This window comes from Rana temporaria, chromosome 1 (genome assembly GCF_905171775.1).
Source record: "Rana temporaria chromosome 1, aRanTem1.1, whole genome shotgun sequence".
NCBI classification, from domain to species: Eukaryota; Metazoa; Chordata; class Amphibia; order Anura; family Ranidae; genus Rana; species Rana temporaria.
In genome coordinates this window covers 669,118,574-669,145,295 of record NC_053489.1, presented here as the reverse complement: position 1 = coordinate 669,145,295, position 26,722 = coordinate 669,118,574, and the positions used below count along the sequence as shown (strand labels likewise).

The following is a 26,722-nucleotide window of genomic DNA, read 5'->3' as shown; positions in this document are numbered from 1 at the left end:
TTTAAAAACAGTACATAGATGGGTGTCATTGAAAAGCAACGTCCATGAAGACGTACACGGCCCTACGCGTTTCGGATTACCCTTCATCAGGGGCCGAAATGTGTGTAGTCAACAAATATAGGAACCACTTTTCTAAAAAACAGAAAAAATACATATGTTACAAGTGTTACAAAATGGAAAATGGCAATAAATACATCAAAAGGTGCAGATAAAAACACATACCACTCACAGCGCTTAATCGACCCTGCGCACCCCAGAAAAAGGACACCACTGTCAGGACGCAGAAGATTCCTCTAGATGGAAAATAGGAGGAAGGAAGCCGGCGGTGCAGAATCGCATATAGCAAGATCTCAGGCCCTTATAGTCCCAAAGTAACGTATAATAGTATAAAAAACCTGTCCATAAATAAGGGACAGGATAAGTATGAATATAGTTAAATACTAGACCATTTACAAAAAGAAGTATCTAAAATATATATAAATAACTGCATACCTGAGGTTTGCAGAAGTGTGTCAGTATTTTATTTGGCCAAAGGTGTCAGTAGAGAGCTAAGCAAAGCTCCAGCCTGTAAATGCAATGGATGGCAAATAGGAACAGGCATTAAATAGAGAAGGAAAGCACAAATGAGAAATAGAGGCAAAAATGAGTGGAGGAGTCCAGAGTAAAAGGTTGCTTACATGGAATAGACACTCAGTATAGCCCAAGGACGTGCCGCTAGTACCACTGCCGTCCAGCAGTGTCTGACATTGCTGGGCGGCTGGACGTTTTTATAAGGAAGCAGTAAGGCGGGCATTAGTATAGTGGGCGTGGTCCGAAGGATCAGGCAGGACATGATAGGCCAGCTGTGATGAGGGGATGGTGATAGACAGACGCAATTGCGTCATGACAAAGGGGCGTGACCAGGCGGGACGGAAAGACGCTGATAACACAGCGCCGCCCAGAAGGGCGGAGTCACGACGCGTGATACGTCGCAGCATCGAAGGAAAGAAGGGGGCGTGGCCGGGCGGGGCGGAGGGACGCCGATCATAAAATCGGAACCATAACAGCGCCGCCCTGAAGGGCGGAGTCACGACGTGTAATACGTCGTAGTATCAAGGGGAGGCAGAAAGAAACTGCCAGGTGACAACCAGACACAGAAATGGAGGCAGAACAAGACGCCGGATGGGAACAGGCCAATGCAAAAGAAAGGGGCAGTACAGAAAGGAGGGTTACAAGAAAAATGTCTGCAGAAAACGTTTTACTAGAAAGTAATTGTGGATTACAAAAAACAACTAAAAAGAAAAAACTGCTGGGAAAAATACCAAGCACAGAGTATATGATAGAAAAATGAAACTTTGGATAAAACCATTTGAATATACAAACGGTATTGTTCTAGATGCCGTAGGCCAAAGACACACAGCAAATAATTAGACATATTTGGTTAGTAGATATGTGGACAAGGGCAAAAAAAGGGGGAGAGATCCAGGGACATATAGGAAACTCATGGGGGAATAGATAATAACCCCTGCAATCTCCAAGTCCCTGTTATGGGCGCAGGTATAGACCCTTGGTCAAACGACACCTGAAAGGTGCGGGGGGACCAGGTCTGGGAAAGCCGTCCCAGACCTGGCTTTCCCAGACCTGGTCCCCCCGCACCTTTCAGGTGTCGTTTGACCAAGGGTCTATACCTGCGCCCATAACAGGGACTTGGAGATTGCAGGGGTTATTATCTATTCCCCCATGAGTTTCCTATATGTCCCTGGATCTCTCCCCCTTTTTTTGCCCTTGTCCACATATCTACTAACCAAATATGTCTAATTATTTGCTGTGTGTCTTTGGCCTACGGCATCTAGAACAATACCGTTTGTATATACAAACGGTAATGAAACTTTGGATAAAACCATTTGAATATTCAAATGGTTTTATCCAAAGTTTCATTTTTCTATCATATACTCTGTGCTTGGTATTTTTCCCAGCAGTTTTTTCTTTTTAGTTGTTTTTTGTAATCCACAATTACTTTCTAGTAAAACGTTTTCTGCAGACATTTTTCTTGTAACCCTCCTTTCTGTACTGCCCCTTTCTTTTGCATTGGCCTGTTCCCATCCGGCGTCTTGTTCTGCCTCCATTTCTGTGTCTGGTTGTCACCTGGCAGTTTCTTTCTGCCTCCCCTTGATACTACGACGTATTACACGTCGTGACTCCGCCCTTCAGGGCGGCGCTGTTATGGTTCCGATTTTATGATCGGCGTCCCTCCGCCCCGCCCGGCCACGCCCCCTTCTTTCCTTCGATGCTGCGACGTATCACGCGTCGTGACTCCGCCCTTCTGGGCGGCGCTGTGTTATCAGCGTCTTTCCGTCCCGCCTGGTCACGCCCCTTTGTCATGACGCAATTGCGTCTGTCTATCACCATCCCCTCATCACAGCTGGCCTATCATGTCCTGCCTGATCCTTCGGACCACGCCCACTATACTAATGCCCGCCTTACTGCTTCCTTATAAAAACGTCCAGCCGCCCAGCAATGTCAGACACTGCTGGACGGCAGTGGTACTAGCGGCACGTCCTTGGGCTATACTGAGTGTCTATTCCATGTAAGCAACCTTTTACTCTGGACTCCTCCACTCATTTTTGCCTCTATTTCTCATTTGTGCTTTCCTTCTCTATTTAATGCCTGTTCCTATTTGCCATCCATTGCATTTACAGGCTGGAGCTTTGCTTAGCTCTCTACTGACACCTTTGGCCAAATAAAATACTGACACACTTCTGCAAACCTCAGGTATGCAGTTATTTATATATATTTTAGATACTTCTTTTTGTAAATGGTCTAGTATTTAACTATATTCATACTTATCCTGTCCCTTATTTATGGACAGGTTTTTTATACTATTATACGTTACTTTGGGACTATAAGGGCCTGAGATCTTGCTATATGCGATTCTGCACCGCCGGCTTCCTTCCTCCTATTTTCCATCTAGAGGAATCTTCTGCGTCCTGACAGTGGTGTCCTTTTTCTGGGGTGCGCAGGGTCGATTAAGCGCTGTGAGTGGTATGTGTTTTTATCTGCACCTTTTGATGTATTTATTGCCATTTTCCATTTTGTAACACTTGTAACATATGTATTTTTTCTGTTTTTTAGAAAAGTGGTTCCTATATTTGTTGACTACACACATTTCGGCCCCTGATGAAGGGTAATCCGAAACGCGTAGGGCCGTGTACGTCTTCATGGACGTTGCTTTTCAATGACACCCATCTATGTACTGTTTTTAAACAATTTTGTGTGATATATGTATAATTTTCATTTTTGTATATTAAAATACCTTACTTTTTGACTACTATGACTACTATATATTTTTGTTGCCTTTAAAGCCCCATTTAGGGGGTCTCTCCATATTTTCAATGTGATTTAGGTCTGGACTGTGACTGGGCCATTCTAACACATGAATATGCTTGGATCTAAACATTCCATTGTAGCTCTGACTGTATGTTTAGGGTCGTTGTCCTGCTGGAAGGTGAACCTCCACCCCCCAGTCTCAAGTCTTTTGCAGACTCTTATGCCACGTAGACACAGTTGGAATTTCCGCCAGAAGAAGTCTGATGTGAGTATTTTGTCGGAAATTCTGACCGTGTGTAGGCTCCATCGGACTTTTGCTGTCGGAATTTCCACCAGCAAAAGATTGAGAGCAGGTTCTCGATTTTTCCAACGGAAAAAATTCAGATCGGAAATTGCGATCGTCTGTGGCAATTCCGATGCGCAAAATTCCGACACATGCTCCAAAACATTGAACTTCATTTTCCCGGCTTGTCGTAGTGTTGTACGTCACCACGTTCTTGACGGTCGAAAGTTCAGAGACATTTTGTGTGACCGTGTGTATGCAAGCCGAGCTTGAGCGGAATTCCATCAGAAAAAACATCCAAGGTTTTTCCGATGGAAAATCCGATTGTGTGTACGTTGCATAACAGGTTTTCTTCTAAGATTGTCTGGTATTTGGCTCCATCCATCTTCCCATCAACTCTGACCAGCTTCCCTGTCCCTGCTGAAGAAAAGCATCCCTACAACATGATTTTGCCACCACCATGTTTCACGGTGGAGATGGTGTGTTCAGGGTGATGTGCAGTGTTAGTTTTCCCCCACCGGCCAAAAAGTTCAATATTGGTCTCATCTGACCAGAGCACCTTCTTCCACATGTTTGCTGTGTCCCCTCCCCCACATGGCTTCTCACAAACTGCAAACAGGACTTCTTATGTCTTTCTCACACCAATGTCTTTCTTCTTGTCACTCTTCCATAAAGGGCAGATTTGTGGAGAGACCACTAATAGTTGTCCTGTGGACAGATTCTCCCCCCCTGAGCTGTGGATCTCTGCAGCTCCTCCAGAGTTACCATGGGCCTCTTGGCTGCTTCTCTGATGAATGCTCTCCTTGCCCAGCCCGGTCAGTTTAGGTGGACGGCCATGTATTGGTAGGTTTGCAGTTGTGCCATACTCTTTCCATTTTCGGATGATGGATTGGACAGAGCTCTGTGAGATGTTCAAAGCTTGGGATTTTTTTTTATAACCTAATCCTGCTTTATACTTCTCCACAACTTCATCCCTGACCTGTCTGGTGTGTTCCTTGGCCTTTGTGATGCTGTTTGTTCACTAAGGTTCTCTAACAAACCTCTGAGGTATTCACAGAACAGCTGTATTTATACTGACATTAAATTGCACACAGGTGGACTCTATTTACTAATTAAGTGACTTCTGAAGGCAATTGGTTCCACTAGATTTTAGTTAGGGATATCAGGGGCTGAATACAAATGTACCCCCCTCTCTTTTCACATATTTATTTGTAAAGAAAAAATGAAAAGCATTTATCATTTTCCTTCCACTTTACAATTATGTGCCACTTTGTGTTGGTCTATCACAGTCACTTCAATACAGGAAACTTTCACCCTCTTCCTGCCCAGACCAATTTTTAGCTTTCAGTGCTCTCACACTTTGAGTGACAATTACTCAATCATGCAACACTATACCCAAACAAAATTTTTATCATTTTTTTCACACAAATAGAGCTTTCCTTTGGCGGTATTTAATCACTGCTGTTTTTTTTTATATTTTTCACATTGAGAGGTCAGGCACTGATGTGGACAAGAAGGCCTGGCTCACAGTCTCCACTCTCATTTATCCCAAAGGTGTTCTATTGAGTTCAGGTCAGGACTTTACTGGTGCAGGCCAGTAAAGTTCCACCACCCCAAACCCACTCATCCATGTCTTGATGGACTTTGCTTTGTGCACTGGTCCAAACCAATTGGTGGAGGGGAGATTATGGTGTGGGGTTGTTTTTCAGGGGTTGGGCTTGGCCCCTTAGTTCCAGCAAAGGAAATTCTTAAGTGTCAGCATACCAAGATATTTTGGACAATTTCATGCCCCCAACTTTGTGGGAACAGTTTGGGGACGGCCCCTTCCTGTTCTAACATGACTGCGCACCAGTGCACAAAGCAAGGGCCATAAAGACATGGATGAGCGAGTTTGTGGTGGAGAAACCTGACTGGTTTTCACCTCAAACCGATAGAAGACCTTTGGGATGAATTAGAGCAGAAACTGCAAGCCAGGCCTTCTCATCCAACATCAGTGCCTGACCTCACAAATGCGCTTCTGGAAGAATTGGTCAAACATTCCCAAAGACACACTCCTAAACCTTGTGGACGGCCTTCCCAGAAGAGTTGAAGCTGTTATAGCTGGAAAGGGCGGAGCCAACTCAATATTGAACCCTACGGACTAATAGCCAGATTCAGGTACGTGGCGCATCTTTGAGGCGGCGTACGTGGCGCATCTTTGAGGCGGCGTAGCGTATTTACGCTACGCCGCCGTAAGTCAGAGAGGCAAGTGCTGTATTCACAAAGCACTTGCCTCCTAAGTTACGGCAGCGTAGCATAAATGGGGCCAGCGTAAGCGCGCCTAATTCAAATGAGGATGGGGGCGTGTTTTATGTAAATTACTCGTGACCCGACGTGATTGACGTTTTTTACGAACGGCGCATGCGCCGTCCGTGTACATATCCCAGTGTGCATTGCTCCAAAATATGCTGCAAGGACTTATTGGTTTCGACGTGAACGTAAATGAAGTCCAGCCCCATTCACGGACGACTTACGCAAACAACGTAAAATTTTCAAATTTCGACGCGGGAACGACGGCCATACTTAACATTGGCTACGCCACCTAGGGGGCAGCTTTATCTTTACGCCGGCGTACCTCTTACGGAAACGGCGTATCTTTACTGCGACGGGCGCACGTACGTTCGTGAATCGGTGTATCGAGTCATTTACATATTCTACGCCGAACTCAACGGAAGCGCCACCTAGCGGCCAGCGGAAAAATTGCACCCTAAGATACGACGGCGCAGGCCGTCGTATCTTAGCTAGGTTTAAGCGTATCTCAGTTTGAGCATACACTTAAACTTACGACGGCTTAGATTCCGATTTACGTCGGCATATCTACTGATACGCCGGCGTAACTCTTTGTGAATCCAGCTATAAGACTGGGATGTCATTAAAGTTCATGTGCGTGTAAAGGCAGGCGTCCCAATACTTTTGGTAATATAGTGGTTAACGCCTAAACAAAGATAGCTCCTTTCTGATGAGCAAAGCCAATTAAGGGAATAACTGTGATTTGTGTGAGAGTTGATAAATACACTTACACATTAGCCTGCAATTAATATGAAAAAAATATTTTGGATGCAAAATCCACTTTGACCATTAAAGCTACATTTTATGCATACATCTGTCTCTGTTAACAGTATTATTAATGTGGAACTAAAAGCCAACATATTCAGTACATTAGAGCTGACCCTCCCATCCCTTAGAGATAAAAAAAAAAAAAGTTTATATATAAAGATCATCTCTACCTCCTCATCATCAGACGGGATGATATTCCCAAACTGACAATCGGAGTCCATCCATCCACAGACTTTGTGCTCATCATTACATCTCCGTCTAGATGGCGACCAACATTCTGTTACTTCTCTTCTTTCTTAGCGTCGTCTGCTTATTAAGCATGGACTGCACCAACACACCAGGTAAGCAAACATAAACTCACATATTTAGAGGGGGGGGGGGGGTTCTATCTTATTCTGTCGGCAAAACCTCAATGTTCTGCAAAATTGCAATTGTAATAAATAGTATTCTCAGTGTTTGTTAAACTCAAAAACAATTTATTTTTTATATATATTTCAGTTTTTTGCTCCTTAGATGTGGTGGCCGCTTTCATTTTTTATTAGGGCCCCATGCCACTAGGGGGCCCCATCAGGGTTGCCAGGCTCAGTAAAACCATGGACAGTATGTACAAAAATCCATGTTTTTTTTTTTAAATCTGTCCCTGATATGTCCAAAACCGACATGATATTAGCTGCCCCGCCTCTGCACTGCCTCCTAATGTGGTGGTCATCTGTAAGCTCCAGGGGCCCCATAATCTTCTATTGCCCGAGGGCCCCATGAGTTGTCAGTCCGCCCCTGGGCAGGACTTGACAGATTTTCTTTGAATCTAGCTAAAAAAAAGTGGGTGTCCAGTGCGCAGTTTTGCCAGATTGAAATTTACTGGCACAACACCCGAAATTTACTGGCGCAGCCAAGTTTTTACTGGCATTTCACAAACGTTACTAAATTACATTTTTAGGTGCAAATTCCAGTAGTTAGGCTACAAACAAGTACACTGGGCAAATAGCAATGTGTTTTAAGGTAGATATTAAGGTAAAAAATTGTTTTGGTTATTTTCGATTTAATAAGGGCAAATTATTTAGTCACATCACCCCCTGTCTCCATCCCTCTCTGCCACCAACACCCCCTGCCTTCACCCCCCCTCTGCGGTGCCACAATCCCCCCTGCCTCCAATCTCCCTCTGCCTCCAATCACTCCTAGGCCCCCTGCCTTCAATCACCCCCTGCCTCCATTGTCCTCTGCCTCCATCCCCCTCTGCGGTGCCACCAACAACCCGTCTCCATCCCCACCCTCTGCGATACCACCATCCCCCTCTGCGGTGCCACCAACACCCCCTGCCTCCAATCACCCCCTGCCACTAACACCCCCTGCCTCCAATCTCCCCCAGGCCCCCTGCCTTCAATCACCCCCTGCCTCCATCGTCCCCTGCCTTCATCCCCCTCTGCAGTGCTACCAACAACCTCTGTCTCCATCCCTCACCCTCTGAGGTGCCACCATCCCCCTCTGCCTCCAATCACCCCCTGCCTCCAATCTCCCCCTGCCTCCAATCTCCCCCTGCCCCAATTTCCCCCTGCCTCCATCCCCCTGAAATAGACATTCTCTGGCCGAATTCCAGAGCATAAACCCATTCTGCCTCTGAGTCAAATCCATAATAGTGAAACACGCAGACGAGAGAAACAGTCTACATCCTTCACCTTCCCAACGTCCGGAGAGAGAGAGGCGGAGCCTTTATTGGTCTTTTATAAACAAAATGACATCACACATGGACACACTGATAGGTCAGTTCATATAGGTCAGTCCATATAAGGGTCTTTTCCTGTTACACGTTCTCCTTGCCACGAGGCACAAAAGTTCCTTGTGGAATGTCCAGAAAAACAGGGTCATCCACTCAAGCTTACAGGGGCTTTCCTTGATGGAGGGGGCTTTGGAGTGAAGAGGGAGGAGGGATGACAGCTGTCTGGTATTAATAGTTCTTTGTCTCCAATCCAAGTTGAGATGTACTGAAACTTTTTATAATCTGTCATTTCACTTAAGGATAATAATACTTGTAGTATAATCTCACACATACATATGTTTATCAAGAAATAAAAGCAAATAAAAGAAATAATAAAAGAAAAGCAACATTTGAGTGATTTTAGCACAAAGTAGCATATAATAAAATATTAATTTCAGTAACTTCCATCACACCTCTCTGCGGTGCCACCACCTGCCTCCAATCTCCATGCGCAGTTCCAAGCCAAACCGATCTCGGCTATTTTTACTGGCACATTTCCGCAACCACAGACATTTACGAACGGGGGGAAAAAGTGCCCGTTTTTACGAACTGTCTGTAAAAATACGGACGGTTGGCAACACTTCCAGTGCGGCCCTGTGCCTTTAAAGAGGAGTAGGCTCCCTCCAGGCTCACCTGCCTATACATGATAATGCATGTGCTTGTATTATAGAGGTTCTCAAAATTTAGAGTTGGAACTGCAGATAATACTGGGGGGCCATAAAGTGGCTCTGCAGCTTACACATGTATTTGCAAATGTGTGTAAATGAAATCCCTGTTTTTAAAGCAAACAGGTAGACAGGATAATTTGGTTGGTTGCAGGCTGGTTGGTTAGTTGAGCTGGGAATTTTCTTTGGTTTTGTTTGACCTGCGTCACCCTCAGTGTTAATTTTGGCAGCCAATTTCGATTTAGTCGGAGGCCCCGTACACACGTCCGAGAAACTCAACGGGCAAAACACATAGTTGTGAAGCCGCCGAGGATCTCGACGAGCCAAGTTTCCTCATTGACTGACGAGGAATAGAGAACGTGTTCTCTATTTGGCTCGACGAGTTCCTCGTCGGTTTCCTTGGCCAAAAGTGTACACACGACCGGGTTTCTCGGCAGAATACGTCTCCGATCGAGTTTCTGGCTGAATTCTCGTGTGTACGGGGCCTTAGGCCTTAGTCTTATGCCATGTACACACGATCATTTTTCGGCATTAAAAAAAATAAGTTTTCCGGCATGTAGAAAAAACATTGTTTTTTCCAACTTCATCATTAAAACGACGTTGCCCACACACTATCTTCTTAAAAAAATGCACTAGAAAAGCGCGGTGACGTACAACACGTACGACGGCACTATAAAGGGGAAGTTCCATGCGGATGGCGCCACCCTTGGGGCTGCTTTAGCTGATTTCCTGTTAGTAAAAGACGATTTGCGCTTTTCTGTCTGTTACAGCGTGATGAATGTGCTATCTCCATTATGAACGGTAGTTTTACCAGAACGAGTGCTCCCGTCTCATAACTTGCTTCTGAGCCTGCGTGTGTTTTTAACGTCGTTTTAGCCCACACACGATCATTTTTTACAACCCGAAAAACGGCATTGTTTAAAACGTCGTTAAAAAATGCAGCATGTTCGGGAAAAAAAATTGTCGTTTTTCAGACCCCAAAAAATTATGTGAAGCCCACACACCATCATTTTAAAAAATGTACACACGACCATTTTTCATGTCATGGAAAAAACGTTGTTTTTCCTCAACGTAATTCTTGTCAAGCCTGCCTGATCATGATAAAAAATGCTCGAGCAAAGCGCAGTGACGTACAACACATACGACGGCACTATAAAGGGGAAGTTCCTATCCAATGGCGCCACCATTTGGGCTGCTTTTGCTAATTTCCCTGTCTCATAACTTGCTTCTGAGCATGCACGTTTTTTTTACCCCTTGTTTAAGCGCACACACGACCGTTTTTCACCACGTGAAAAACGAAGAGAAAAAATAGAGTAGGTTCTACATTTTTAATGGCCATTTTTCACGTAGAGAAAAATGCTCTGGAGCCCACACACGGCCGTTTTTAATGATCAATTTAAAAAATAGCATTTTTCTCGTCATGAAAATGGCCGGGTGTATGCGGCATTAGTCTTAGGACTAAAATGGCATTTTAGTTTTAGTCCCATTTTAGTCTTCTGCAATTGTTTTAGTTTTAAGCCCGGTTCAAGCACGGTTTTCTCGGCCAGAAACAGCAAGAAAACTGCTGGCGGAGCTTTCTTGCTGAGTAAACCGTGCGTGTGTACGAGGCTTTCAGGTTTCTCGTCGAAAAAAAATTCCCAGAATCTCGACGAGAAAAATAGAGAACCTGCTCTCTATTTTCTCGTCGTGATTCTCGGCAGTGTTTTCCTGCACAGAAACCCGAGCTTGTGTATACTTACCTGTCTCCATGGAAACCCGCGCATGCTCGAAATGATTTTGACGCATGGGTGAATAGGAATAGGTAGGATGAAGCAAGATGGCGGCGACGGCATTGAATGTGAGGAGCGCATGCTCGTCGTACTCGACGAGGTCACCACGTTTGTGCCATTCAAAAGAGCGGAGGTTCTTTTGAATTGAGTGTGTGTACACTCGGCCGGCAAGAGAATCTTGCCAAGAATCATGTCAGGAAAAACTATGTTTTTTTCCTGACGAGATTCTGGCCCATGGCCCGGATTCAGCTAGATTTGCGCATTTATTACGGAGGCAAAATCGTTGCCCTGCGCCCCCGCAATTTTTTTGCGCTGCCCTCGATTCACGGAGCAGAAGCTCCGTAAATTGCGCGGGCGCGCCGGCAAAATGCCCGGCGCAAGCGCGCGCAATTTAAATGATCCCATAGGGGGCGGGAATCATTTAAATTAGGCGCGTTCCCGCGCCGATCGTAGAGCGCATGCTCTGTCGGGAAACTTTCCCGACGTGCATTGCGGCAAATGACGTTGCAAGATCGTCATTTGCTTCAAAGTGAACTTGAATGGCGTCCAGCGCCATTCACGAATCACTTACGCAAAGTACGTAACATTCAAATTTCGCGACACGGGAATGACGGGTATATGCAACATTGGCTGCCCCAGCTAATAGCAGGGGCAGCCTTACGCAAAAACCGCTGTACGGAAACAACGTAAATTGCGTACGCAGGGCTCGCGCAACGTTGTGAATCGGTGTTAGTATGCAATTTGCATACTATACGCTGAGCACAACGGGAACGCCACCTAGCGGCCATCGCAAGAATGCAGCCTAAGATATGAGGGCATAAGAGCCTTATGCCGCGCAGATCTTAGGCTGCAGTTGGCGTAACGAGGTTCCTGAATCAGGAGCACTCGTTACGCCGGGGCAAGTAAGCAATTGCGCTGTGTAACCTATGGTTACACAGGCGCAATTGCTTCTTGAATCCACCCCCGTGTGAACAGGGCTTTAGTCTTAGGACTAAAATGGCATTTTAGTTTTAGTCCCATTTTAGTCTTCTGCAATTGTTTTAGTCGTATTTAGTCGTCTAAAATCTAAGGCCCCGTACACACGAGAGGATCTATCCGCTGGAATTGATCCGCGGACCGGCTCCAGCGGATAGATCCGCTGGTGTGTACAACCCAGCGGATCTGTTTCCGCGGATTTTTATCCCCTGGGATGGATTTCAAGCGGATAAAAATTTGAAGACATGCTTTCAAATCTATCCGCTGGAATCCATCCCAACGGATTGATCCGCTGGTCTGTACAGACTCACCGGATCAATCCGTCCGAATGGATCCCCCGCATGCGTCGTAATGATTCGACGCATACGTGGAATTCATTATATGACCGCGTCGCGCACGTCGCCGCGTCATCATCGCGGCGACGGCGCGACACGTCATCGCAATGGGATTTCGGCGCGGATTTCGATCCTAATCGGATCCAAATCCGTGGAAATCCTCGAGAGGATTTATCCGCGGAAACGGTCCGTTGGACCGTATCCGCGGATAAATCCTCTTGTGTGTACTAGGCCTAATGGGTGTAATAAAATTGTAATGCATTAGTAAACATTTCTCTACAATTTCAAAACTCATTATATACTGCAGGAGTGAAAAATCTCATATCTTATTATTTATGGTATTGAGGTATGAACATGCACTACAGACCAGTGTAAATTTTGAAGTCAAATTTCAATTTAGTTTTAGTTTAAGTCTTTTGACTAAAATGGCATTTTAGTTTTAGTCCCATTATAGTCTTTTGACTAAAATGCCATTTTAGTTTTAGTCGTATTTTAATCATCTCAATTGTTTTAGTATTCATTTAGTCAACTAAAATGTTTTAGTCGACGAAATTAACACTGGTCACCCTTCCATGTGCTCCGTGCTGCAAAGGCCAGTTATAGGTGGGGGCAGTGGTCATTTGTTTGAACTGTTGGAATACTGGTGAGAAGATGCACTGGGCCACTTTGCTGCCATTGTGCTATATATGCTGGGTCTCCATTGCACCCCCTGTGCCTTTATGGAGGGGTGGGCTCCCTCCAGGCTCAGCGGCCCTTTGCCTATCCATTATAATGCATGTGCTTCCTCTATGGAGGCTCTTAAATTTTAGAGTTAGGACTATTTTTATGCGATAGACCAACACAAAGTGTTGGCAGCTTGGATCCTAGTGTGTGTATACTGTTTCTGTTACCTGTGTCCAGGTTGGGTCAACTTTGGGTTTTGGCAATAACTGTCAAGTAGGGATGAGCCGAACACCCCCCTGTTCGGTTCGCACCAGAACCTTCGAACGGACTGAACATTCCCGCAAATTTTTCGAACCCCATTGACGTCAATGGGACTTCGAACGTTAGAATTCAAAAGTGCTAATTTTAAAGCCTAATATGCAAGTTATTGTCGGAAAACGGGTTTGAGAACCCGGGTCTTTTTCTGGAGCAGTTATTTTAATGATGCTTAAAGTGAAAAAAAAGAAGAATAAAAATTCCTTTAAATATCATACCTGCCGGGTGTCTATAGTATGTCTGTGAGGTGGCACGTGTTTAGAACTGTCCCTGCACAAAATTAGATTACTATAAGAAAAAAGTCATTTAAAACTGCTTGCGGCTTTAATGTAATGTCTGGTCCCTGCAATATGGATGAAAATCATTGAGAAAAATAGCATGGGTCCCACTCCCCCCAGGTCATTACAAGCCCCTTTGGCCCTATATACTTTGAACAGCAGTATACAGGCGGTGCAAACAAGACAGGGACTGTAGGTTTGTTGTTAAGTAGAATTTGTTTGTAATTGTGAACTGGTACTTTTTTAAAGTGTAGCTCCAGCCATAAAATCTATTTTTAAGTTTTTCTGAAAACATAGAGAAGGGTTATCACCCCTGTAACATTTGTTTTTCTGTCTGTGTGCATCTGTTCAGAAGATTGCAATTCACTTTCTGTCCCAATGACAATTTTTTTTTTTTAAATTTCATTTTTTTACTGAAACAAGGATTGGTGATAAAGCATCAGTGGACAGGAGACACCTCTTACAGAAGGGAATTTCCCTTCCTAGGGGTAGATTTCCTCTCACTTCCTGTTGTCTCCTTCCGTTTGCAAGTAGGAGTCGTTTGTAAGTTGGATGTTTGAAAGTAGGAGCCTGCTGTATATACTTTGCAGAAATTTGGGCGCTAGGTGTTGGTGTTGCCACAACACTGTAAGCCCTCACAGTTAGTCTTGGTGGGCGGCGGGCGCTGGAACGCCCTGCTGTGTGAACTATTATATTAAGAACTCTAATTACATGTCATTGTTGAACAGTGGTAGAAAAAATGGGCCTTTGGTGCTGACGCTGGTGCCACAACACTGTAAGTCCTCCCAGTTACTCTTGGTGGGTGCAGGAATGGGCCCTGCTGTGAAATATTAGATCAAGAATTGTAATTACATGCCCCTGTTGAAAAGGGGCAGAAAAATTGGGCCTTTGTTGGTGATGGTGGCGCTGGTGCCACAACTCTGTAAGCCCTCCCAGTTACTCTTGGTGGGTGCAGGAATGGGCCCTGCTGTGAAATATTAGATCAAGAATTGTAATTACATGCCCCTGTTGAACAGGGCAGAAAAATTGGGCCTTTGTTGGTGGTGGTGCTACAACACTGCAACCCCTCACAGATACTCTAGTTAGAGCGCAGGAATGAGCCCGCTGCAAAGTATTGCATCAAAAATTGTAATTACACGCCCCTGTTAAACAGGAGCAGAAAAATTGTGCCTTAGCCACTGGTGCCACAACACTGCAACCCCTCACAGTCAGGCCTCGTACACACGACAGAGTTTCTCGGCAGAATTCGGCGAGAAACTCGGTCAGAGCCTGATTCTGCCGAGAAACTCTGTCGTGTGTACACGTTCGGCCCGATGGAGCCGCCGAGGAACTCGTCGAGAAAATAGAGAACATGTTCTCTATTTTCTCGTTGTTCTATGGGAGCTCTCGGCCCGCCGAGCTCCTCGGCGGCTTCAGGGCTGAACTCGCCGAGGAACTCGACGTGTTTGGCACGTCGAGTTCCTCGGCCGTGTGTTCGAGGCCTCACAGATACTCTAGTTGGAGCGCAGAAATGAGCCTGCTGCAAAGTATTGCATCAAAAACTGTAATTACACGCCCCTGACAGAAAAATTGGGCCTTAGCCACTGGTGGCGGTGCCCAGAACCAAAAATGTTCTTACAAGCTATCAGCATGATCATTGAGGAGGAAAAGGATAGTCACTCAGCATAACAGGATAGTCACTCAGCATCAGCATAGGCAGTCTTGAAGGGATCTGACATTTCAAAAAAAATTATTCAGTTACATCAGCATCAGGTGCTTGGTAGCTGGTGGTGATCCAAGCCTGATTCATTTTTATGAAGGTCAGTCGATCGACCGAGTCGGTGGAGAGGCGCACCCTGTGATCGGTCACAAAGCCTCCAGCAGCACTGAATGTGCGTTCTGAAAGAATGCTGGATGTAGGACAAGCTAGTAGCTCAATTGCGTACTGTGCAATCTCTGGCCAGTGATCCTTCCTTAAAGGAGTTCTCTGACCTAAAACTTTTAACCCCCGCTGTGCCCAGGCTGTAAAACTATACAAAATAAACTTTCACTTACCTGCCTACGATCCCCCGTTGTTCCGATATTGCCGTCCCGTTCTCCGGTCCCGGTCTCTTCCGCTTCCTGCGTGTCGGTGACTCACAGTGCGCTCAGCCTATCAGCGGCCGCAGCAATGTCCCGTCGCAGCCGCTAATAGGCTGAGCGCACTGTAGGTCACCGACGCGCAGGAAGCGGAAGAGACCGGGAACGGAGAACGGGACGGCGATATCGGAACAACGGGGGATCGTAGGCAGGTAAGTGAAAGTTTATTTTGTATAGTTTTACAGCCCGGGCACAGCGGGGGTTAAACGTTTTAGGTCAGAGAACTCCTTTAAGACCCAGTAAGCCAGAGGATTTTCGGTGGGAAAGGTGTCCAAGTCTGATCTTGCCCCTGATCTTGCCCCTATGATCCCTGATCATGGCCCACTGGCGTGGGGGAAAAAAAACAAGCTCCCCTGACCCAGTTATGCTGCCATATTGGCACAGATACTCATTGATGGCCCTCTGCTGCCTGTGCAGCCGCTGTAGCATGGCCAACGTAGAGTTCCACCTGGTGGGCATGTCACAGATTAGGCAGCTCTTGGGCAGGTTGTATTCCCTTTGGAGGTCTGCCAGCCGAGCACTGGCATTATATGACCATCGGAAATGCACACAGATTTTCCTGGCCTGCTTCAGGACATCCTGTAAGCCCGGGTACCTGCCCAAGAACCGCTGCACCAACAAGTTAAGGACATGAGCAAAACAGGGCACATGGGTCAGTTGTCCCTGTCGCAGGGCGGAGAGGAGGTTGGTGCCATTGTCACAAACCACCATTCCTGGCTTAAGGCCCCTTTCACACGGCCAGATAGAATGGTGCTTTTTTAGCTGCAGATTTTACCGCAGCTAGAAGCACACAATGCTTTCCTATGACATCATTCAGACACTACGGTTACCTGCGGTTTTGTTACCCATGGTTTTGTGCGGATAGAAAAAATAGATCTCAATGCGTCCAGCTGCGAAATCCCGCAGCTATCGGCACATAACCGCAGGTAATCACAGTGCACTGTGTCAGCTGCGTTTGGTATGAATCTTGAGGGGGAACTCCACGCCAAATTTCAAATAAAAAAACGGCATGTGTTCCCCCTACAGGAGCATACCAGGCTCTTGAGTCTGCTATGGATTTTAAGGGGAACACCGTACGCCGGAAAAACGGTGTGGGGTTCCACCAAATTCCATACCAGACCTGTATCCGAGCAGCAGCCCAGGTGGTCAGGAAAGGGGGTGGGGACGAGCGAGTGCCCCCCCCCCCTCCTTAACCATGCCAGGCCGCATGCCATCAACATGGGGGGGGGTAGGTGCTTTGGGGTAGCGGGGACGCGCCCTCTTACCGAAAACCCTGGCCGTTGGTTGTCGGGGTATGAGGGGAGCTTATTGAAATCTGGGAGCCCCCTTTAATAATTCCCCCATTCACCTGGCGGAAAAAAAATGTAAAAAAACACACTACACAGGGTTTTAAAAATAATTTATTAGTCAGCTCTGGGCCCCCCTCTCTTCTTTAGCTCTTTTACGAGGGGGGCTTCTTCGATGTCTTCTGCAGGGGTCCCGGTCTTCACCGCCATCTGGTTCTCTTCCGCCAGGGGGGGGGGGCGCTTTCTTCATTAGCTCTTTTACAGCGGTCCCCTCCCAGGCTTCTTCGACGTCTTCTGCAGGGGGGGGGGGGGTCCCGGTCTTCACCGCCATCTGGTTCTCTTCCGCCGGGGGGGGCGCTTTCTTCTTTAGCTCTTTTACAGAGGCCCCCTCCCGGGCTTCTGTCGCCTTCTGCCTCTCTTCTTCGATGTTGACACGTCGCTTCCTCCCGCTGTAATGCCGCGTGCGCGGATCACACCGATTAATATAGGCCTCTTATGACATCACAGTCCCATCATGCTCCGTGCCCTGAGACGACGTGACCTATCACGAAACGCGTCAGGTGGAACGAGCGGCTTGCTGACGTCATCACCCTCATCTGCTCGGTTTCCCATACGGACGGGTTTTCCTGTTTGCGTCCGGCCGGCGCTACAGGTTTAAGGCTGTTCTTACACTTACGAAATGTGAGTTTTTTACTGTTTGTTTTATATTTTAATAAAAGTCATTGGTTTTACACTATCGGGGCATCTGCTTTCTTTGCATGATACCTTACCAATTGACGTTTATGTAGAGGAGTTTGTCGTATCATCACATCGTATCATCGCTATGGATGCAGTGCTCTGTCGTGTCTGCTGGGTTTAACACTTATGCTGGTCTTGGTCCTATATCACAAGGGACCTTTGGCTCTGGTAAGCAGTTTGAAGATGCGGATCTTGAGAAGAAAGAGCAGCTCATAGTTCATGTTTTGTTCACAACAATCTATGATCCTTATTTGGTTTTTGCATATAGGTCTACACTATGGCCTATTTCATGGTTTGTTAATTTTACGTTTGTGTATTGTTCATGTAAACAGGCATTTTAATATAATTCAATTCATGATTCATGATTCATGCTCATCCATGTAACTTTCACATTTATGGTCACCTTCTCCGCAAAGGTTTCCTTTGATATTAGCGCAACTATATATATTTTTCTCATTTGTTATACAAGTACTTTGGATTACAAGCATGTTTCTGGAAAAAATTATGCTTGCAAACCAAGGTTTTACTGTATCCCCAAAAAATATATAAAACGTTTTTTTTCCTCAGTTTAGGCCGATATGTATTCTTCTACATATTTTTGGTGAAAAAAAAAAATCGCAATAAGTGTATATTGATTGATTGGTTTGCGCAAAATTTATAGGGCCAGATTCACAGGAAAATTACGCCGGAGTATCTGCTGATACTCCGGCGTACTTTCAAATTTGCCGCGTCGTATCTTTAGTTTGAATCCTCAAACCAAGATACGACGGCTTTTGGCATCGATCCGACAGGCGTACGGCTTCGTACGCCTTCGGATCGTAGGTGTAATTCTTCGGCACCCGCTGGGTGGAGTTCGCGTCAATTTCCGCGTCGGGTATGCAAATTAGCTGTTCGTCGCATTCTCTTACTTCGTCGCTAGTCGGCTTTTCCCGGCGTATAGTTACGGCTGCTATTTAGGTGGTGTAAAAATAGACAGGCCATGTTAAAGTATGGCCGTCGTTCCCGCGTCAAATTTAATTTTTTTTTTTTTTGCGTAAGACGTCCGGGAATAGGAAAGGACGTAACGCACGTCGCCGTTCAAAAAATTACGTCGGTGCGACGTCATTTCGCACAAAGCACGGCGGGAAATTTCAAAACAGAGCATGCGCAGTACGTTCGGCGCGGGAACGCGCCTAATTTAAATGATCCACGCCCCATTTGAATTAGGCGGGCTTGCGCCGGACGGATTTACGCTACGCCGCCGCAAGTTTACAGGCATGTGCTTTGTGAATCAAGCACTTGCGCTTAAAACTTGCGGCGGTGTAACGTAAATGACATACGTTACGCCGCCGGAATTCTATGTGAATCTGGCCCATAGCGTCTACAAAATAGGGGATAGAATTATGGCATTTTTATTATTATTATTTTTTTACTAGTAATGGCGGCGATCTGCGATTTTTATTGTGACTGCGACTTTATGGCGGACACATCAGACACTTTTGACACATTTTTGGGACCATTGTGATTTTTACAGCGATCAATGCTATAAAAATGCACTGATTACTGTGAAAATGGCACTGGCAGTGAAGGTATTAACCACTAGGTGGCGCTGAAGGGGTTAAGTGTGCCTAGGGATGTGTTCTAACTGTAGGGGGGGTGGGCTTACTGTGACACGACACTGATCACCGCTCCCGATTACAGGGAGCTGTGATCAGTGTCCTGTCACTAGGAAGAATGGGGAAATGCTTGTTTACATCAGAATTTCCCCTTCTTCCTCACCGTGAAACGATCGCGGTCGGAGTCACGGAGCTCCTGGCGGGCACAATGCCGGCTTCTTAAAGGGGACGTATATATATATGTCCTTCTGCCTGTCCGTGCCATTCAGTCAACGCAAATAGGCGTGCGCTGGTCGGCAAGCAGTTAATAAACGCACTCACAAAATTTAAATGCCTTGCACTCTCATGCTCGGCATCAACACTTTAAACCCACCAGGGTTAACAGTACTTCCGATATCCGACTGTGTGCAGAAGAGGATTACTCCATATGTAAATGAAAACAAGTGCTTCCAATACAGGGGGTCCCCGGGTTACGAATAGTGTTGAGCAGAATACGCCATATTCGATTTCACGATATATCACGAATATATAGCCGAATATTCGAGAAATATTCGCTAAATTCGAATATTCGTGATATTTTATCGAAATTAAATGTTTGCGAAATTTCGCTATTGCGAATGCGAAAATAATTGCGAAATTTCGACAACTGCGGTAGGAGCCCTCTGATTGGCTCAGAATATTCTTGATATTTTATCGAAATTTCGCAAAATGCGAATGCGATATTTATTGCGGAATTTTCGACAACTGCGGTAGGAGCCCTCTGATTGGCTCAGAATATTTGTGATATTTTATCGAAATTTCGCAAAATGCAAATGTGATATTTATTGCGGAATTTCGACAACTGCGGTAGGAGCCCTCTGATTGGCTCAGAATATTCGTGATACTTTATCGAAATTAAATGTTTGCGAAATTTCGCTATTGCGAATGCGAAAATAATTGCGAAATTTCGACAACTGCGGTAGGAGCACTCTGATTGGCTCAGAATATTCGTGATATTTTATCGAAATTTCGCAAAATGTGAATGCGATATTTATTGCGAAATTTCGACAACTGCGGTAGGAGCACTCTGATTGGCTCAGAATATTCGTGATATTTTATCGAAATTTCGCAAAATGCGAATGCGATATTTATTGCGGAATTTCGACAACTGCGGTAGGAGCCCTCTGATTGGCTCAGAATATTCGTGATATTTTATCGAAATTTCGCAAAATGCGAATGCAAAATTGATTGCGGAATTTCGACAACTGCGGTAGGAGCCCTCTGATTGGCTCTGATGCAAAAGAAGGGCGGAGAAAATAATCGCGCGATATTCCGATTGCCGAATAATCGCATTGCGATTTTTCGGCAAGATAAAATGATCGCTTCAGCTACTCGGCCCAAGGTCTCTAATCATACCAGCAATGCTTTTAGACGTCGATGGAGATCTCTAGGATGTGATCTGTTCTAAAAATAAAATTGAAAAAATTCGAATATTCGGAATAGCGAATATTCACCGCGAAATTCGAAATATATCGCGAATACTCGAATATGCCATATTCGAGCCGAATATTCGCAATACGAATATTCGTGAGCAACACTAGTTACGAACCCATTAGATACTTTCCTCCTGTTTGTAGAGCAGAAATGTTTGTAAGTCGGCCGCGCATGCGCAGACCGGCAATTACGGACATTTCCGATGGACCGTCGAATGCCGTTCTGCGCATGCGAGGCCAATTACGGACATTTCCGACATATCCTGAGGCTCCGTCTGGCCGCGCATGCGCAAAACAGCAGACGGTCCGCGGAAAATGGCAGGGGGTCCCTGCAGCGCCCGGTTCGTAAGTAGGAGAAGTTCGTCACCCGGTCGTTCGTAAGGCGGGGACCCCCTGTAGTGTAATAACGTCAAAAAATGTATCGTAAAAAACAAAATCTTCAACCATTAAACTCCAATCCAATCCAATCACAATCAGCATAAGAGGCAATCTCCTGTTAGCAAACTGTAGCGGTGTATTGTGGTCACGGCTGACCCACGATGCAACCTCTATGTCTCGCTCTCACTCAGTCACTTGTCAGTATCGATACGTCACATCTGGTAAACGTCATGCGTCACAGATGGTTGAGATGGTTGAGGTCTTACCACGCCTAGGCATTCCATTTTGAAGAAATATAGGTGTGTGAGTGTGAATATCTACACTTGTATCAGTCCGAAAAAATACCGTATTTGCCGGCGTATAAGACGACTGGGCGTATAAGACGACCCCCCTAATTTTCCAGCTAAAATGCTGGTTTTGGGATATACTCGCTGCATAAGACGACCCCTCACTGTGCCATTATACATGCCTCACTGTGCCATTATACATGCCTCATTGTGTCATTATACATGCCTCACTGTGCCAGTATGCCTGCCTCCCTGTGCCAGTATGCCTGCCTCACTGTGCCATTATGCCTGCCTCACTGTGCCATTATGCCTGCCTCACTGTGCCATTATGCCTGCCTCACTGTGCCAGTAAACCTGCCTCGACGATTTTCCTACCTTCTCCTGTTTGCAGAGTTTCTCAGGCTGCGGGTGTACATTATTCAAAAGCCGCGCCTCCTCCTCAGGCTGTTCCGTGATAGGCGGAACACTAATTTCCCCAGCAGAGCCTCTGTTCAGTGTTCCGCCTATCAGGGATGTCCTCTTGTCCGAGGCTGAGGATGAGAAGGCATTTGCCGGCGTATAAGACGACTGGGCGTATAAGACGACCCCCTAATTTTCCAGCTAAAATGCTGGTTTTGGGATATACTCGCTGTATAAGACGACCCCTCACTGTGCCATTATACATGCCTCATTGTGCCATTATACATGCCTCACTGTGCCAGTATGCCTGCCTCACTGTGCCAGTATGCCTGCCTCACTGTGCCAGTATATCTGCCTCACTGTGCCAGTATGCCTACCTCACTGTGCCAGTATGCCTGCCTCACTGTGCCATTATGCCTGCCTCACTGTGCCAGTATGCCTGCCTCACTGTGCCAGTATGCCTGCCTCGACGATCTTCCTACCTTCTCCTGTTTGCAGAGTTTCTCAGGCTGCGGGCGTCCATTATTCAAAAGCCACGCCTCCTCCTCAGGCTGTTCCGTGATAGGCAGAACACTAATTTCCCCAGCAGGGCCTCTGTTCAGTGTTCCACCTATCACGGATGTCCTCTTGTCCGAGGATGAGAAGGCATTTGCCGGCGTATAAGACGACCCCCTAATTTTCCAGCTAAAATGCTGGTTTTGGGATATACTCGCTGTATAAGACGACCCCTCACTGTGCCATTATACATGCCTCACTGTGCCATTATACATGCATCATTGTGCCATTATACATGCCTCACTGTGCCATTATACATGCCTCACTGTGCCAGTATGCCTGCCTCACTGTGCCAGTATGCCTGCCTCACTGTGCCAGTATATCTGCCTCACTGTGCCAGTATGCCTACCTCACTGTGCCATTATGCCTGCCTCACTGTGCCATTATGCCTGCCTCACTGTGCCATTATGCCTGCCTCACTGTGCCATTATGCCTGCCTCACTGTGCCATTATGCCTGCCTCACTGTGCCATTATGCCTGCCTCACTGTGAGATTATGCCTGCCTCACTGTGCCATTATGCCTGCCTCACTGTGCCAGTATGCCTGCCTCGACGATTTTCCTACCTTCTCCTGTTTGCAGAGTTTCTTAGGCTGCGGGCGTCCATTATTCAAAAGCCGCGCCTCCTCCTCAGGCTGTTCCGTGATAGGCGGAACACTAATTTTCCCAGCAGAGCCTCTGTTCAGTGTTCCGCCTATCACGGATGTCCTCTCGTCCGAGGATGAGGATGAGAAGGCATTTGCCGGCGTATAAGACGACTGGGCGTATAAGACGACCCCCTAATTTTCCAGCTAAAATGCTGGTTTTGGGATATACTCGCTGTATAAGACGACCCCTCACTGTGCCATTATACATGCCTCACTGTGCCATTATACATGCCTCATTGTGCCATTATACCTGCCTCACTGTGCCAGTATGCCTGCCTCACTGTGCCATTATGCCTGCCTCACTTTGCCAGTATGCCTGCCTCACTGTGAGATTATGCCTGCCTCACTGTGCTATTATGCCTGCCTCACTGTGCCAGTAAACCTGCCTCGACGATCTTCCTACCTTCTCCTGTTTGCAGAGTTTCTCAGGCTGCGGGCGTCCATTATTCAAAAGCTGCACCTCCTCCTCAGGCTGTTCCGTGATAGGCAGAACACTAATTTTCCCAGCAGAGCCTCTGTTCAGTGTTCCGCCTATCACGGATGTCCTCTTGTCCGAGGCCGAGGATGAGAAGGCATTTGCCGGCGTATAAGACGACCCCCTAATTTTCCAGCTAAAATGCTGGTTTTGGGATATACTCGCTGTATAAGACGACCCCTCACTGTGCCATTATACATGCCTCATTGTGCCATTATACATGCCTCACTGTGCCAGTATGCCTGCCTCACTGTGCCAGTATGCCTGCCTCACTGTGCCAGTATATCTGCCTCACTGTGCCAGTATGCCTACCTCACTGTGCCAGTATGCCTGCCTCACTGTGCCATTATGCCTGCCTCACTGTGCCAGTATGCCTGCCTCACTGTGCCAGTAAACCTGCCTCGACGATCTTCCTACCTTCTCCTGTTTGCAGAGTTTCTCAGGCTGCGGGCGTCCATTATTCAAAAGCCGCGCCTCCTCCTCAGGCTGTTCCGTGATAGGCAGAACACTAATTTCCCCAGCAGAGCCTCTGTTCAGTGTTCCACCTATCACGGATGTCCTCTTGTCCGAGGATGAGAAGGCATTTGCCGGCGTATAAGACGACCCCCTAATTTTCCAGCTAAAATGCTGGTTTTGGGATATACTCGCTGTATAAGACAACCCCTCACTGTGCCATTATACATGCCTCACTGTGCCATTATACATTCCTCACTGTGCCATTATACATGCCTCACTGTGCCATTATACATGCCTCACTGTGCCATTATACATGCCTCACTGTGCCAGTATGCCTGCCTCACTGTGCCAGTATGCCTGCCTCACTGTGCCAGTATATCTGCCTCACTGTGCCAGTATGCCTACCTCACTGTGCCAGTATGCCTGCCTCACTGTGCCAGTATACCTGCCTCACTGTGCCATTATGCCTGCCTCACTGTGCCAGTAAACCTGCCTCGACGATCTTCCTACCTTCTCCTGTTTGCAGAGTTTCTCAGGCTGCGGGCGTCCATTATTCAAAAGCCACGCCTCCTCCTCAGGCTGTTCCGTGATAGGCGGAACACTAATTTTCCCAGCAGAGCCTCCGTTCAGTGTTCCGCCTATCACGGATGTCCTCTCGTCCAAGGCCGAGGATGAGAAGGCATCCGTGATAGGTGGAACACTGAACAGAGGCTCTGCTAGGAAAATTAGTGTTCCGCCTATCACGGAACAGTCTGAGGAGGAGGCGCGGCTTTTGAATAATGGATGGCTGCCTTCTGACAGACAGGTACCCGGCGTATAAGACAACCCCCGACTTTTGGGGCATGATTTTAGATGCAAAAAGTCGTCTTATACGCCGGAAAATACGGTACATTGGGATTTTGGCGAACTTACTTAGGATGGTCATTGATATGATTTTTATCCCTACAGGTCTGATCTGCAACGGTATTAGCAATAATACCGGTATCCAAGGATTTCAGAGCGGTCCTTGTGACTCGGACCTTTCTCACAGAAACCCGAAGCTATCGGCTGCAACAAAGTTGCATCTAAAGGAGATTTGCGTTGCTCTGGGGCAGGAGTCAAGAAAAGTGAGTGCCTCCTCAATGATATCAGCCTCGGCATCACCTGGATTTAGATTTTTAGAGCGACTTGGAATATGGGGATGAAAGGGTGTTTTGGTGCACACTATCTTATACACATTTTTTCCCTTCACACCAGAATTGCGCAGGAACGCAAACTGCATTGGAAGCCCTGTGTCGGTCCCAAGCAACTAATTAGTTAATAGCACACAGGGGATTAAATGATATAAATATTGGCCCGGATTCAAAGAGATCTGCGCATTATTTACGGAGGCGCAGGGCAAAGATTTTGCCCTGCGCCCCCGCAAATTTGCTCTGCTGCCCTTGATTCATGGAGCAGAAGCTCCGTGAATTGCAGGGGCCCGCCGGCAAAATTGCCCGGCGCTAGAGCACGCAATTTAAATGATCCCGTAGGGGGCGGGAATCATTTAAATTAGGCGCGCTCCCGCGCCGAGCGTAGAGCGCATGCTCCGTCGGGAAACTTTCCCGACGTGCATTGCGGCAAATGACGTCGCAAGGACGTCATTTGCTTCCAAGTGAACGTGAATGGCGTCCAGCACCATTCACGAATCACTTACGCAAACGACGTGAAATTCAAATTTTGCGACGCGGGAACGACGGGTATACTTTAGCATTGGCTGCCCCTACTATTAGAAGGGGCAGCCTTACGCTAAACACGCCGTACGGAAACGACGTAACTTGCGTACGCAGGGCTCGCGCAACATTGTGAATCGGTGTTAGTATGCAATTTGCATACTATACACTGAGCACAATGGGAGCGCCCCCTAGCGGTCATCGCAAGAATGCAGCCTAAGATATGCGTGGCATAAGAGCCTTATGCCACGCAGATTTTAGGCTGCAGTCGGTGTTACGATGTTCGGCAGCAACAGCGCCGGAGCAAGTAAGCAATTGCGCTGTGTAACCTATGGTTACACAGGCGCAATTGCTTCTTGAATCTGGGCCATTGTCCTCTAAAAAAAAAAAAAAAAAATTGTCTGACTTGACAGCTCCCCAGTACAACATAATCTTAATCATAATCATACACAGAGATGTACTGTAGCTTGGAGCTTTTGGGCCCCAATGCAAAAGTTCACCTGGGGCCGCCCTACTACCTCCTAATGATTCCACCGCACACCAAGATACTCTAAGTGGCTAAAAAGTTATTTCAGATCTTGATTCACATATTAAGAAGATAATTCAAAAGATTTTGGAGAAACTGCCCACATTTTGACATACCTCTACAATTCTTCTGAATACCCTGGAGCGGGGTCAGGCAACCTTTGAGAGGTGGAGGTCTACCTGACCAACACAAAATAGATCTAAGATCACTGGGTACGGCACTATTTAAGAAAAAATATAATTAGGGCTAACTAAATAGTAAGAAAAACTTGAAAGTGGACAGTGCCAGTCAGGAGAGCAGTGGATGGTGTCAGTAGAGCAGTGGACGTTGTCAGTAGAGCAGTGGATGGTGTCAGTAGAGCAGTGGATGGTGTCAGCAGAGCAGTGGATGGTGTCAGTAAAGCAGTGGAGGTGTCAGCTGAACAGTGGACAGTGTCAGTCAGTAGAGCATTGAATGGTGTCAGAGGGGCAGAGGATTGGGTCAGAAGAGCAGTCAATGGTGTCAGTAGGGCAGTGGACGGGGTCAGAAGAGCAGTGAATGGTGTCAGTAGGGCAGTGGATGGTGTCAGTAGGGCAGTGGACAGTGTCAGTTGGGCAGTGGACGATGTCAGTAGGGCAGTGGACAGTGTCAGTAGGGCAGTGAATGGTGTCAGTAGGGCAGTGG

The 26,722-nt window shown here is 46.6% G+C and overlaps 1 protein-coding gene across 1 annotated transcript in view; it reads left to right on the top strand.

Moving 5' to 3' along the window:
* The first annotated feature begins 6,878 nt into the window (after positions 1–6,878).
* Positions 6,879–26,722, top strand: part of LOC120944519 (proteinase-activated receptor 1-like) — a 60,485-nt gene continuing 40,641 nt past the window's right edge. The window contains exons 1-2 of the mRNA XM_040358555.1: positions 6,879–7,026; positions 24,791–24,948. Coding sequence (XP_040214489.1) covers positions 6,948–7,026; positions 24,791–24,948 — 237 coding nt within the window. The 5' untranslated portion in view covers positions 6,879–6,947. The remainder of the gene's footprint in view (positions 7,027–24,790; positions 24,949–26,722) is intronic.